The sequence below is a fragment of the Podarcis bocagei genome, assembly GCF_964188305.1.
Source record: "Podarcis bocagei genome assembly, chromosome: Z".
Lineage (NCBI taxonomy): Eukaryota > Metazoa > Chordata > Lepidosauria > Squamata > Lacertidae > Podarcis > Podarcis bocagei.
Window position 1 is genome coordinate 1,849,076 of NC_138140.1, and position 14,895 is coordinate 1,863,970.

At 53.4% G+C, this 14,895-nt stretch overlaps 1 protein-coding gene across 3 annotated transcripts in view; it reads right to left on the minus strand.

Moving 5' to 3' along the window:
- Positions 1–14,895, minus strand: part of RABGAP1 (RAB GTPase activating protein 1) — a 189,824-nt gene that overhangs the window by 50,044 nt on the left and 124,885 nt on the right. For all 3 annotated transcript variants that reach the window (XM_081179695.1, XM_081179696.1, XM_081179697.1), the window contains 3 exons: positions 13,829–14,003; positions 12,196–12,289; positions 4,902–5,052 (listed from right to left, as the gene is read on the minus strand). In XM_081179695.1, coding sequence (XP_081035821.1) covers positions 4,902–5,052; positions 12,196–12,289; positions 13,829–14,003 — 420 coding nt within the window. The remainder of the gene's footprint in view (positions 1–4,901; positions 5,053–12,195; positions 12,290–13,828; positions 14,004–14,895) is intronic.

Below are 14,895 nucleotides of genomic sequence, written 5' to 3' on the forward strand. Positions count from 1 at the left end.
AAACAGATTTCATTACTTCTGCTGAGCAATCCCAGATTTCTGCCCACCCAGTTCCCAACCTGGTAGATAATAGCATCTATCATTCATTATACTAATTTGATGCCCTCCACAAAACCAGGCCACCATCTATCTGCCCAAATACTCTTCCCCAAGGATTAAGTCACAGACCTAGGACCCAATTCAACTGTACTTTTATTGGCTTTGGCTAAATGTTTTCATAAGGAACAATGAAGATGAAAAGAGCACTGCCAGAAGTTGACGCAATATAATATATGCAATGCATTATAAATAAATGCAAACAAGCTGCATTTTAAAAACCCACTGAGCTAATTTTGCTGACTGACATTCTCAGTGAGCACATCCAAGCCTGTGGCAGTAAAAAAGAAGCAACAGAGGCTGTTGCTTAAACAACAAAAGAAAGGAGGAAACAATTTTTTTAAATGGTAAGGCCATATTTGTGTTTCTACAAAGGTTGGCACCATAATGAGTGGTGACCTACAGTTTTCCCATGCACCCAAGCCCTTCACCACAAGATTATGACCTTAGGCAGCAGCCTTCCTCAACCAGATGTTTTGAACTACAACTCCCCTCAGTCTCAACTAGCATCGCCCAGGTTGGAGGAGGCTGCTAGGCATGAACAAAGCACAGGACGCAGCAGACCAAACGGTGCACCTAGTCAACATCCTGCTTCCTATGGTGGGCTGCTGGAAGCTTCAGGGATACTTACAAGCAACAGCCTTTTGCCCACAGCACCTGCTACTCCATGCACATTCTGCCTCTGAAAATGCTGGCTCCACTCAGCTTGAAAGCCATTTCCCACATACAGTGGTGCCTCGCAAGACGAAAAGAATCCGTTCTGTGATTCTCTTCGTCTAGCGGTTTTTTCCGTCTTGCGAAGCAAGCCCATTGAAGGATTAGCGGATTAGCGCTATTAGCGGCTTATCTGCTGATCGGATCAGCTGATAAGCGGATTAGCGCTATTAGCGGCTTTTAGCTGCTTTTAGTGGCTTATCTGCTGATCGAATCAGCTGATAAACGGCTTAGCGGCTTAGAAAAGGGGGGGAGGGGGGAAAACCAGCAGGAACTTGCAAGACATTGTCGTCTTGCGAAGCAAGCCCATAGGAGATTCGTTTTGCGAAGCACCTCCAAAACGGAAAACTCTTTCGTCTAGCGAGTTTTCCGTCTTGCGAGGCATTCGTCTTGCGGGGCACCACTGTACGTGTCTGGTTACAGACCAACCTTTGCCAACCCTGGTACATGCTGGCTGGGATTGATGAGGGTTGTAGTTCACTTTACCACATATATGCCCACTCAACCACTTAATTGATTTATTATATTATTTATACCCCACCCATCTGACCAGGTTGCCCAGCCGCTCTGGGCAGCTTCCAGCACACATAAGAACATAATAAAACGTCAAACATTAAAAAACTCCCAATACAGGGCTGCCTTCAGATGTCTTTTAAAAGTGGTAAAGGAACCCTGGATGGTTAAGTCATGTCAAAGGCAACCATGGGGTGCCGCGCACATTTCGCTTCAAGCCAAGGGAGCTGGCGTTTGTCTGCAGACAGCTTTCTGCGTCATGTAGCCAGCATGACTAAACTGCTTCTGGTGCAATGGGATATTGTGAGGGAAGCCAGAGCACACGGAAACGTGTTTATCTTCCTGCCGCATTGGTACCTATTTACCTACTTGTACTGACGTGCTTTCGAACTGCTAGGTTGGCAGAAGCTGGACAGAGCAATGGGCGCTCACCCCATCGTGGGGATTCGAACCGCTGACCTTCTGATCGACAAGCACAAGACACTCAGTGGTTTAGACTGAGATGACCACCCACCTCCCTAAAAAACCTATCCCTAAAAAACCCACCTATACCCTAAAAGTGGTATAGTTCTTTATCTCATTAACATCTGATGGGAGGGCATTCCACAGGGAGGGCACCACAGCCAACTGTAACTTCCCTGTAACTTCACTTCTTGCAGTGAGGGAACTGCCAGAAGGCCCTCAGAGCTGGACCTCAGTGTCCGGGTAGAACGATGGGGGTGGAGATGCTCCTTCAGATATACAGGACCGAGGCTGTTTAGGGCTTTAAAGGTCAGCACTGACACTTTGAATTGTGCTTGGAAACATACTGGGAGCTAATGTACCGTATTTTTCGCCCCATAAGACGCACTTTTTCCCCTCCAAAAATGAAGGGGAAATCGGGGTGCGTCTTATGGGGCGAATGCCTGCAATCCTCGCGCGCCCGGCAGGAGGTCCCACCGGGTGCGCAAGGCTTGGGGCGGCAGCCTGTCGCCCGAAGCACGGGGAGCCCTCCGGAGGGCTCTCCCTGCTTCGGGCGAATGCCTGCAAGCCTCGCGCACCCGGCAGGAGGTCCCGCCCGGTGCGCGAGGCTTGGGGCGGCAGCCCGTCGCCCGAAGCACGGGGAGCCCTCCGGAGGGCTCTCCCTGCTTCGGGCGAATGCCTGCAAGCCTCGCGCGCCCGGCAGGAGGTCCCGCCCGGTGCGCGAGGCTTGGGGCGGCAGCCTGTCGCCCGAAGCACGGGGAGCCCTGGGGAGGGCTCTCCCTGCTTCGGGCGAATGCCTGCAAGCCTCGCGCGCCCGGCAGGAGGTCCCGCCCGGTGCGCGAGGCTTGGGGCGGCAGCCTGTCGCCCGAAGCACAGGGAGCCCTCCGGAGGGCTCTCCCTGCTTCGGGCGAGTGTCTGCAAGCCTCGCGCACCCGGCAGGAGGTCCCGCCCGGTGCGCGAGGCTTGGGGAGGCAGCCTGTCGCCCGAAGCACGGGGAGCCCTGGGGAGGGCTCTCCCTGCTTCGGGCAAATGCCTGCAAGCCTCGCGCGCCTGGCAGGAGGTCCCGCCCGGTGCGCGAGGCTTGGGGCGGCAGCCCGTCGCCCGAAGCACGGGGAGCCCTCCGGAGGGCTCTCCCTGCTTCGGGCGAATGCCTGCAAGCCTCGCGCGCCCGGCAGGAGGTCCCGCCCGGTGCGCGAGGCTTGGGGCGGCAGCCTGTCGCCCGAAGCACGGGGAGCCCTGGGGAGGGCTCTCCCTGCTTCGGGCGAATGCCAGCAAGCCTCGCGCGCCCGGCAGGAGGTCCCGCCCGGTGCGCGAGGCTTGGGGCGGCAGCCTGTCGCCCGAAGCACGGGGAGCCCTCCGGAGGGCTCTCCCTGCTTCGGGCGAGTGTCTGCAAGCCTCGCGCACCCGGCAGGAGGTCCCACCAGGTGCGCGAGGCTTGGGGCGGCAGCGGACTGCTTGCGCGCACCTAGAAGCTTGGGGCGCGCTGAGCTCAGCACGCCCCAAGCTCCTGGTGTAGCGCAGCGATCCGCTAGCCCTGGGAGAGCCCCGCGGCTATCCCAAGGATAGCGGACTGCTTGCGCGCACGCAGAAGCTTGGGGCGCGCTGACCTCAGCTCGTCCCAAGCTTCTGGATTAGCGCAGGGGTCCGCTAGCCCTGGGAGAGGCGCCCAGCTCTCCCACGCTAGCGGAGACCTTGCCTGCACGCAGAAGCTTGGGGCGCTGAGCTCCGCACGCCCCAAGCTCCTGGTGTAGCGCAGCGCACCTGGGGGGGGAAATAAAATTTTTTTCCTTTATTTCCCCCCCAAAAAACTAGGTGCGTCTTATGGGCCGGTGCGTCTTATGGGGCGAAAAATACGGTAGGTCTTTCGGGACTGGTGTTATATGCTCCTGGCAGCCACTCCCAGTCTCCAGTCGAGCTGCTGCATTCTGGATTAGTTGTAGTTTCCAAGTAACCGTCAAAGGTAGCCCCACGTAGAGCATGTTGCAGTAGTCCAACCAGGAGATAACCAGAGCACCTCCATAGACAGCTGTGAGTCCAAAATGACTCCTAGGCTGTGCATCTGGTCTTATATGGGCTCAGTTATGCCATTCAGCACCAAGGAGTCCCCCACACCTGCCCTCCCCTATCCCCCCCAAATAGTACTTCTGTCTTGTCAAGATTCAACCTCAATCCATTAACCATCCTCCACCCACCTTCAGACATTCACACAGCACATTCACCGCCTTCACTGGTTCTGATTTAAAAGAGAGGTAGAGCTGGGTATCTTCCGCATACCGATGAACACCCAGCCCAACCCCCCTGATGATCTCGCCCAGCAGCTTCATATAGATGTTAAAAAGCATGGGGGAGAGGACAGAGCCCAAGTGAGCGCCCAGGGGTCTGAACACTCCTGCCTCAACACCACTTTCTAGACACAGCCCAGGAGGAAGGAGTGGACCCACTGCATAACAGTGCCCCTGCTCCCAACCCCTCTTCAATCTGTGGAACAGGAACTGTTACATGTGCCACATAATACTCGTTCTGCACTTATGAGAGTCTTTTGGTAAGGCAGTTTCCACACTTGAAACTCCCTGACTATTAACGTCAGCCAGGTGGCACTGTTTATACACTTTTTAGTGCCTGCTGAAAACATTTCTGTTCAGGCAAGCCTATCCAGATACACAGAATGCTGACAAGTCCTTTAACTTGTTATTTCAGTTATTATTTGAAAGATTTAAATAGCTGTTTTTAACTGTTTTTACTGATAACTGTTTTATTCTTTTTGTGGGCCGCTTTAACATTTTTTCTTTACAGTCAAGCAGTCTATAAATGTTATGACATAAACAAACCCCACTGCTGCCTTAGAATGCATTCACAGCTCTGCCACAGTTGTACATTAACAGGGGAGCGGCGGCAGTGAGTCAGTGCCCCCTCAAGGAAGCATCTGCCATTACTGGTGATCTTACTGAGGAGCCTCCAATAACCTTCAGAGATGGCTCCAGGATTCCACAGAAACAGACTGAAAGCCATCAGCGCCAAAAAGATGAACGTGTCAGGCAGAGGAATCTCCTGAAGTGGCTATCGGACTAAACCATTCTCTCCCCTCCCCCCAAGCACAGACAGTTCCATTGGCCTACCTTTGTGATGAGGATCCGGTACTTCTCCACCAGGTGGTCGTTGTTGTGACATCCCGCAAGCAGCTGCCAAACCTCCCCCCGGAGAGCTTCAGGGACTCCGCTTCTCACCAGCGTGGACAAGGTTTTTGGTCGCACACTCAGATTCAAGTGCCTGGAAGAGAGGAAGGAGACCAGACATCAGACCAGGAAGGGTGTGCAGGATACAGACCCTGGACTGAATGGTTTTGGACGACTCCAACATCCACAACATCCACATTGATGATGCCTCAGGTCCATGATGCAACCATGGGCCTGTCTCAGTATCTGAAGAAGTGTTCATGCACACGAAAGCTTACACCAAGAACAAACTTAGTTGGTCTCTAGGGTGCTACTGGACAATTTTTTAATATATTTCAGCTGTGTCAGACCAACATGGCTACCTACCTGAATCTGTCTCACACAGTTATCGGTCCAATGCACAGAAGTAGCCTTTGATCCACGTGGGGAGGGGGTGGTCTGGAAATGGTGTGTGTTTGATTATCACCCCTTTGTCAGAGTCAGATGACTTCCTGGTGAGGTTTGGACTTGCTATGTCTGTCCCCCCTTACAAGGGTGGGAGACCAGTTAGGATGGTCTGCCACCAGAAACAGATGGAATTTGGTGGATTCTTGACACCTCTGGGGAACTTCCCTGTGGACAGAGGGGGTGTTCCTGTTGAGGTCTTAGTTCCACTGTGGAATGGTGAGACTCATGATCACTTCTGAGTACCCTCTCTAGCCCTGTGGGGTCTGTTTCACGGCTTGGTACATGGAGGAGTTGAGGTCAATGAGGCAGACTGGAAGAGGGTTGGAGCATAAGAGGCACAAATCTCACTTAGGAGCTAGCTGAGCATTTGTTCAAGATCATAATCAGGCCTACCATGTGGCAGTGAGGACAGCAAAGAGATCCTATTTCACTGCCTCCATTGCATCCTTGGGAAGCCGCCCAGCAGAGCTGTTCTGTGTGGTCTGGAGGTTGCTTACTCCTGACCAGGAGGTGGATCTCTGGAGCACACAGTAACTAGCTGTATCCAGATAGCTAAACACTTCAAGGATAAAGTTGCTCAGCTCTACAGTGATTTAGATACTACTGCTGTGAGAGTACCTGACCAGGTGTTCAATGCAACATCAAGCTCGGTGTTGTGAGATCATTTCCAATTGATGTGGTCTGGGAATATGGACAAGACACATGAAGTGATCCTTGTCCATCCTGGCTTATTAAACTAGCTGGGCTGGGGTGAGTGGACGGGTCAAAAGTGTGATAAATGCATCCTTGTGTGATAAGAGCGGTGCCCACTGCCCTAAAAGAGGCAGCCGTGTATCTACTCCTCAAAAAGCCAACCCTAGACCCAACGGAGTATAACAACTACAGGGTGATGGAGAGCAACTACAGGCATTCCTGGAATAGAACGATTATCTAAATCCACTACCATCTGAGTTCAGACTTGGTTTCAGAACTGAATCAGTCTTGGTTGCCCTGATGGAGGACCTTTATCATGACAGGGACATGGGAGTGTGACCCTGTTACTTCTGATAATTAATTAATTAATTAATAATATAGTGCCTATCCGACTGGATTGCCCCAGCCACTCTGGGTGGCTTGATCTCTGTGGCTTTTGATATCACTGACCACTGTATCCTCCTGGACAGACCAAGTGAGATGGGCATCGAAGGTACTGTATTACAGTGGTTCCATTCACATCAAATTCATGTCCAGAGAGTAGAACTGAATCAGTGCTATTTAATATCTATGTGAAGCTCTTGGGAGATGCCATTAGGAGTTTTGGGGCAACCAGTATTCTGATGATATACAGCTCTACTTCTCTGCAACATCTGAACCAGGAGAGGCTGTGAACACTTTGGATCAGTGTCCAGATAGTAAAGGTAAAGGTAAAGGGACCCCTGACCATTAGGTCCAGTCATGACTGACTCTGGGGTTGCGGCGCTCATCTCGCTTTATTGGCCGAGGGAGCCAGCGTACAGCTTCCAGGTCATGTGCCCAGCATGACTAAGACGCTTCTGGCAAACCAGAGCAGCACACGGAAATGCCGTTTACCTTCCTGCCAGAGCAGTACCTATTTATCTACTTGCACTTTGATGTGCTTTCAAACTGCTAGGTTGGCAGGAGCAGGGACCGTCGCAGGGATTCGAACCGCCGACCTTCTGATCGGCAAGTCCTAGGCTCTGTGGTTTAACCCACAAAGGTTATTTGAGTGGGTGGTTCCCACATTCTGGAAATTGGCAAGTTACTTGTTCTGAATGGGGTTGCATCCCTTCTGATGGAGCAAGTGCATAGTTTGAAGGTACTCCTGGATACACCTTTATCACTGGGACCTAGGTGTCCTCTGTGACTAGGAGTGCCTTTTACCAGCTTCATCTGGTTCGCCAACTACACCTGTTCCAGGACAGAGATAGTCTGACCACTGCAGTCCACACACTGGTAACCTTGGGACTAGATTACTGTACAGTGGTACCCCGCAAGACGAATGCCTCGCAAGACGGAAAACCCGCAAGACGAAAGGGTTTTCTGTTTCGGAGGCACTTCGCAAGACGAATTTCCCTATGGGCTTGCTTCGCAAGACGAAAGCCCATAGGGAAATCTCCGGGGACCTGTTTTAAATTGCTGGCGGTCGGGAGCAAAGACTTTCGCCCACAGCCGGCCTTCAGAAGAGGTCCTGGACCTCTTCTGAAGGCCGGCGGGGGGCAAAAGTCTTTGCTCCCCCCGCCTGCCTTCCCGGGACAGCGGAGAAGTCCCGCCCCGCTCGGGATGGCGGCGCAGAGCTGTCTGCCGTGCCGGGATCAGCGCGGGCTCTGCACGGCCATCGGGAGCCGGGGGAGAAGCCCGCCCCGCTCCAGATGGCCGCGCAAAGCTGTCTGCCGTCCGGGGACGGCAGGCACATCTGCGCCGCCATCCCAAGCGGGGCGCTAAGTCCCGCCCCGCTCGGGATGGCGGCGCAGAGCTGTCTGCCGTCCTGGGACTGCAGGCAGATCTGCGCCACCATCCCGAGCGGGGCGCTAAGTCCCGCCCCGCTCGGGATGGCGGCGCAGAGCTGTCTGCCGTCCTGGGACTGCAGGCAGATCTGCGCCACCATCCCGAGCGGGGCGCTAAGTCCCGCCCCGCTCGGGATGGCGGCGCAGAGCTGTCTGCCCTGCCGGGACTGCCATCCCGAGCGGGGCAGGAGCCTCCATAGGCGCGCGTCACCTCTCCAGCCGGGGGAGGGTCGCAGGGGGCTGCTTTAGCCCCGCGCGCGCTCTCCCAGCTGGAGAGGTGACGTGCGCCTATGGAGGCTCCTGCCGTAGGCGCGTGTCACCTCTCCAGCCGGGGGAGGGTCGCAGGGGGCTGCTTTAGCCCCGTGCGCGCTCTCCCAGCTGGAGAGGTGACGTGCGTCTATGGAGGCTCCTGCCATAGGCGCGTGTCACCTCTCCAGCCGGGGGAGGGTCGCAGGGGGCTGGGGGGAGATAGCGATCTCCCTGCAGCCCCTTGCTGCAAAAGACGTCGGGGGAAGCGGGGAAGCGAAGCGCTTCGCTTCCCGCTGCTCCCGGACCTCTTCTGAAGCAAGGGGTTGCGGGGAGATAGCGATCTCCCTGCAGCCCCTTGCTGCAGAAGACCGGGGGAAGCGGGGAAGCGAAGCGCTTCGCTTCCCGCTGCTCCCGGACCTCTTCTGAAGCAAGGGGTTGCGGGGAGATAGCGATCTCCCTGCAGCCCCTTGCTGCAAAAGACCGGGGGAAGCGGGGAAGCGAAGCGCTTCGCTTCCCGCTGCTCCCGGACCTCTTCTGAAGCAAGGGGTTGCGGGGAGATAGCGATCTCCCTGCAGCCCCTTGCTGCAAAAGACCGGGGGAAGCGGGGAAGCGAAGCGCTTCGCTTCCCGCTGCTCCCGGACCTCTTCTGAAGCAAGGGGTTGCGGGGAGATAGCGATCTCCCTGCAGCCCCTTGCTGCAAAAGACCGGGGGAAGCGGGGAAGCGAAGCGCTTCGCTTCCCGCTGCTCCCGGACCTCTTCTGAAGCAAGGGGTTGCGGGGAGATAGCGATCTCCCTGCAGCCCCTTGCTGCAAAAGACCGGGGGAAGCGGGGAAGCGAAGCGCTTCGCTTCCCGCTGCTCCCGGACCTCTTCTGAAGCAAGGGGTTGCGGGGAGATAGCGATCTCCCTGCAGCCCCTTGCTGCAAAAGACCGGGGGAAGCGGGGAAGCGAAGCGCTTCGCTTCCCGCTGCTCCCGGACCTCTTCTGAAGCAAGGGGTTGCGGGGAGATAGCGACCTCCCTGCAGCCCCTTGCTGCAAAAGACCGGGGGAAGCGGGGAAGCGAAGCGCTTCGCTTCCCGCTGCCCCTGGACCTCTTCTGAAGCAAGGGGTTGCGGGGAGATAGCGATCTCCCCGCAGCCCCTTGCTGCAAAAGACCGGGGGAAGCGGGGAAGCGAAGCGCTTCGCTTCCCGCTGCTCCCGGACCTCTTCTGAAGCAAGGGGTTGCGGGGAGATAGCGATCTCCCTGCAGCCCCTTGCTGCAAAAGACCGGGGGAAGCGGGGAAGCGAAGCGCTTCGCTTCCCGCTGCTCCCGGACCTCTTCTGAAGCAAGGGGTTGCGGGGAGATAGCGATCTCCCTGCAGCCCCTTGCTGCAAAAGACCGGGGGAAGCGGGGAAGCGAAGCGCTTCGCTTCCCGCTGCTCCCGGACCTCTTCTGAAGCAAGGGGTTGCGGGGAGATAGCGATCTCCCTGCAGCCCCTTGCTGCAAAAGACCGGGGGAAGCGGGGAAGCGAAGCGCTTCGCTTCCCGCTGCTCCCGGACCTCTTCTGAAGCAAGGGGTTGCGGGGAGATAGCGATCTCCCTGCAGCCCCTTGCTGCAAAAGACCGGGGGAAGCGGGGAAGCGAAGCGCTTCGCTTCCCGCTGCTCCCGGACCTCTTCTGAAGCAAGGGGTTGCGGGGAGATAGCGATCTCCCTGCAGCCCCTTGCTGCAAAAGACCGGGGGAAGCGGGGAAGCGAAGCGCTTCGCTTCCCGCTGCTCCCGGACCTCTTCTGAAGCAAGGGGTTGCGGGGAGATAGCGACCTCCCTGCAGCCCCTTGCTGCAAAAGACCGGGGGAAGCGGGGAAGCGAAGCGCTTCGCTTCCCGCTGCCCCTGGACCTCTTCTGAAGCAAGGGGTTGCGGGGAGATAGCGATCTCCCCGCAGCCCCTTGCTGCAAAAGACGTCGGGGGGAAGCGGGGAAGCGAAGCGCTTCGCTTCCCGCTGCCCCCAGGACCTCTTCTGAAGGCTGGCGGGGGGCAAAAGTCTTTGTCCCCCCTGCCTGCCTTCCCAGGGGCTTTTAAATCGCCCCGGACAGCGGAGAAGTCCTCCGCTGTCCGGGGCGATTTTAAAATGCCGCCCGCCAGCATTTTAAGATCGCCCCGGACAGCGGAGAAGTCCTCCGCTGTCCCAGGGTTTTTTAAAATGCTGGGGGTGGGAAGAAAAGCCCTTGTCCCCCCCCAGCCTTCAGAAGAGGTCCGGGGACAGACTGTCCCCGGACCTGGTCTGAAGGCGGTTTCCCTAGGAACGCATTAATTGATTTTCAATGCATTCCTATGGGAAACCGTGCATCGCAAGATGAAAAAACCGCAAGACGAAGAGACTTGCGGAACGAATTAATTTCGTCTTGCGAGGCACCACTGTAATGTGTTCTATATGTGGGGCTGCCCTTGGGTCTGGTTCAGAAGCTCCAGCTAGTGCAGAATGCTGCAGCCAGATTGCTGATGGGAGCTTCTCCTCAAGAACATGTGAACACCATGGTTAATGGCTGCACTCGCTGCCCATGTGTTACTGACCCAGGTTCAAGGTACTTGAATTGATTTGCAAAGTCCTGAACAACTAGGGTCCAGCATAGCTCAGGAATCGCCTGAACCCTTCTATCCCAGCTCAATCACTGAGATCAACTGCAGGAGAATCTTTGGCCATTCCCTGAGTTGGTGAGGCTCATTTCACAACAAGAAGAAACTGAGCCTTTAGTGTCATCAGCCCAGTCATAAGGAACACCCTGCTCCTGTTGATTCTGCAGGAGCCTTCTGTGCCAACTTTTAAAGGCCTGCTGAAAACTTTTCTACTCCACCAATTTCACACAGAAGCACATCATTGCTTACTTCAACTCGCCTGTGGAAACAACTCAGAGGCCAAGTAAGAAGGAAGGGTAACAACAGGAAGATTTAAAGGAACTTTTGGAAACTCAAGGCAGTAAAGATATAAGATGATCAGAGCCCCACCGAACTTGAATCATGGGAAGTCCCAATAAAAATTTATAACTTCGTGGAATATTTGGACTATATGATATGTATTTGTATAATCTGGAATATTTAATGTGATTTGATTGGATTGTTAAAATGGAAAATAATAATAATTATTTTTTTAAAAAAGAAAACTTTTCTATTCCACAATACCTATGCAGGCAAATAAGATCTGCTGGTTTCTTTTTGCTTTTAAATTCTTTTTAACTTTTCAAGATGTTATTGTTTGGTTTTATGTTTTTTATTGTTATAAACCACTGTAACATATTTTTGTATATAAATGTTTTTTTAAAAAAATAATAATTAAACAAATCCATGCTCTTTTTAAAAAGGATGACAGATCTATCATTTTAGAAATGTGGAGGAAGCACATTCATGTATTCAGAAGGGGGGGTGGGGGACCAGGCCCACATTGGAACATATTTGGCAGGTAGGTTCACAGAAAAAAATGGTGTGCATGTAAGTAGAATCACATATCTGAAGAGTTGGAAGGGACCCTGAGAATCATCTATTGCAACCCTCTGAATTTCAGCTGAAGCCTCCATGACACACAGCTATGCAACCTCCCTTTAAAAACTTCCAATGAAGGAGAATCCACCACCTTCTGAGGCAGTTTGGAAGGCATCAACATCCAAGTGCCCCATGCTCATAAATTGAGGGGAGCAGTTCTAAGGCATGAAGACCCATTCAACAGAGGCTGATGAATGAGGACTGGCTGGCAGGGCTCATGGAAGAAGGACTTCCAGGCAAGGATGCTGGCAGGAGGAGTCTGCAGCAGCCCAGGTAAGCCTTCCACTCTTAGCTGGCTTGTCTACCACGTGTGGGAAGTGGCAGTGGGTGGAAGTTGACCTCTCTTGCACAGCAGTCTTAAAGGAGCATATCAGCTAGCAAGAAGCACAAGCCGGCTAGGACAGAATGGATCCAGCCTCCAGTGCTCTTACCTGCCTGCCTCTTTGTCATTGTCTTGCCTGCCTTACTCTCAACCATAAGCTTCTTCAAACAGATTGGTTCACAATAGAGGGGTGAACCTGCTTACCATTTGGACAAGAGGTCTCCCCATGTCTCAAGGATTTTCTCTGCACACTCTTTGGAAACGTCTCCAGAACCGCTCAGGAGAGGCTCATCGTTATCTATAAGACACAAAACCCGCACAGAAGAAGGGGATATGAGAGAAAGCACCATTTCTGACCTCCATTTAGAAGGAAATACTAGGATGCGCTGCACCTGTTGGATCAGGCTTAACCTGTGCAAACATGGCACAGACAGCAGGGTGGCTCAGCCCAAGCCAGAAGCGGGGGGAAACAACACATCCCTGTTTTAGGCCACAGAGCAGGAAAAGATGCTGGGCATGGGGAGCCCTTTCCAGGCAGAAGGCGGCTCTCTTTCTCTCATGTGTAGCCTTCTAGGTCTGCGAGCCATAAAGAGAGTGGGTGCAGCAACGTATTTGGCTCTTCTTTTATACTGTATGCTGCATTCCAGCCATGCAAGTCAGAGGTTTCTACACACTCATCAAAACAGGCTCACACAAACCTCTATCCCTGGAAGCAAGGGGCAAAAGCACCTGAGCAGGACGCAGCCTGTGGGGAGCCCTGAGGGCTGAACAGAGACCTGGAGGGTTCAATTCAGCCACCAAGCCTGAGGTTCCCCACTCATGCTCTACAGTCGTGGTCAATTAACCACACATACTAGAGAGCAGAAACTGAAAGTCCATAAATATGATCTGACCACCACCCTGACCATCAGGTGCACACACACACACACTGCCTATGCCCCTCCTAGCCCCCCCCCCACTTGCCAGCCCAGAACAAAGGCCTGCACTGAAAGCACCAGTAAGAGTTCTTAGCTGATCACTTAGGATTGTGAGCAAGGGCCTGGTACTTCATCCTCCACCACGGCCAACAGCTAAACGGGGCATAAAATCATAGAATTATAGAGTTGGAAAGGTCCTCAAAGGTCCTGTAGTCCAACCCTCTGCAATGCAGGGATCACAGCTAGATAGGTATCTGCCAAATACAACTCTTGGCTTCATGAAAGCATGGGGAATGCTAGCGTGGTAGAGGAAAAGGAAAAGCAGATTAAGTTGACCGAATGCAGCCTTGCCCAACCTGGTGCTCTCCAGATGTTTTGGACTGAAGTTGCAGTAGCCCCAAGCCTATGGAAGGCACCCAGGTTTTTTAAAGCTGCTATAGAGGAACAGTAGTAGTATCTACAGTTACCTTCAGCTTTGAAGCCTTCAGTAAAAACACATATAGGGCTGTGCAATATCAGGTGTTCAACATCACAATGTATCACCAGCTAAACATCGCGATATAGTGATACATCACCATGTTGATAGGAAGAAGCATCGGCCCCAGACCTGCGAGGTGCTGGGATGAAACCGCTGCCACCAGCACCTGGCGCAGGGAGGAAGGAGGCAGCTGGAGAATGAAGGTTAGGTGCCAGCCAGCAAGCCCCCCCCCCCCATGATGTACTGCCAGGTGAAGACGCCATCGCGATCTGGCCCTCAAATCAGTCCTGGGTGATATAGCAATACATCGCCCAGGCCCAAACACATAACACGTTTGTAACTTTCCCTGCAGCAAACCTTTAGCTGACTCACAGCAAGAGGCAGTCTTGACAAAGCCATCTCCTTGCTCTGCTTCGGAGGGACACAGCTAGTCCCTTCTTACCTTCCTCTTCATCATCCTCTGGAGGGGATGGGATCATGGAGCCCTGAGATCCGGACTGTGGCAGGCGGAGCACTGGGCTCGCGGTGGTTTTTCTCCTCTCCCTTTCTGACTCACTCTCCAGGCATATGACTTCATAGAGTGTGTCTGTGCTGTTCTTCCGGTCCTTCTGCTTTATCTGAAGGATACAGGACAGATTAGGTTTCAGCACTGTGGAAGAGCTTGACAAGAAATGCCTAGACAGACTCGCAAGCAACTTTCTGTATATATCTTCGAGAAGGCACGGGAGGAGGAAATTATTCCTATTCAACAACCACAGAGGAGGGATAAAGAAAATAATTTTGGTTAGTCTTTCTGGATTCCAGAGAGACATCTGCCAAAGGTCCTTTGCTCTGTGGCCAAAACGGCAAAACTTTATGTTAAAGCGCTTTGCTCTTCCTGTCAGAAGGCCTTGATGCATAGGAGCAAGAGGGCAGGAATGGGGGAGGGGGAGAAGAGGGAGGTATGTAGAATTCAGACAACTGCCCCAGATACAGATTCCGCTATGTTCTGGCTCCTTAATGCTTGGGAAGGGGGGATTCCAACTGCCTTCTATAAGGCAGCAAGACAAGACCTATGGACCTTCTGGGGGAGGCTGAGATGCTTTTGGTGGTTCAAGGGTTGGGACTAGGACCTGGGAGATGAGGGTGCAAGTCCCTCACTCAGCTACAGAGCTCAGTGGGTGACCTTCAGCTAGCCAGCTCTCTCAGCCTAACCTACCTCATAGGGTTGGATGTGAGGATACATGAGGAGGCAGAGAACCATATATGCCCCTTTGAACTCCTTGGTGGGATAAAAAGGTAATAGTAAATAAATAAAATTAAAATATTTTCATTTCAACTTCTGATTCACTGTTCAGAGTTCCTGCCTTACAACCAGGTCCAAGATGGTTCCCCCTCCCCAACAGAAACCATTTCCAAAAATTAAGCTCAGGCTTCGTTTTTTCTGGGGAAAGTGAGTTATTCTTTTCACCAGGCTGCCGCCGCTGGTAAAACTCCAACACCACTGGCAAATAAAGATAAGCATACCCC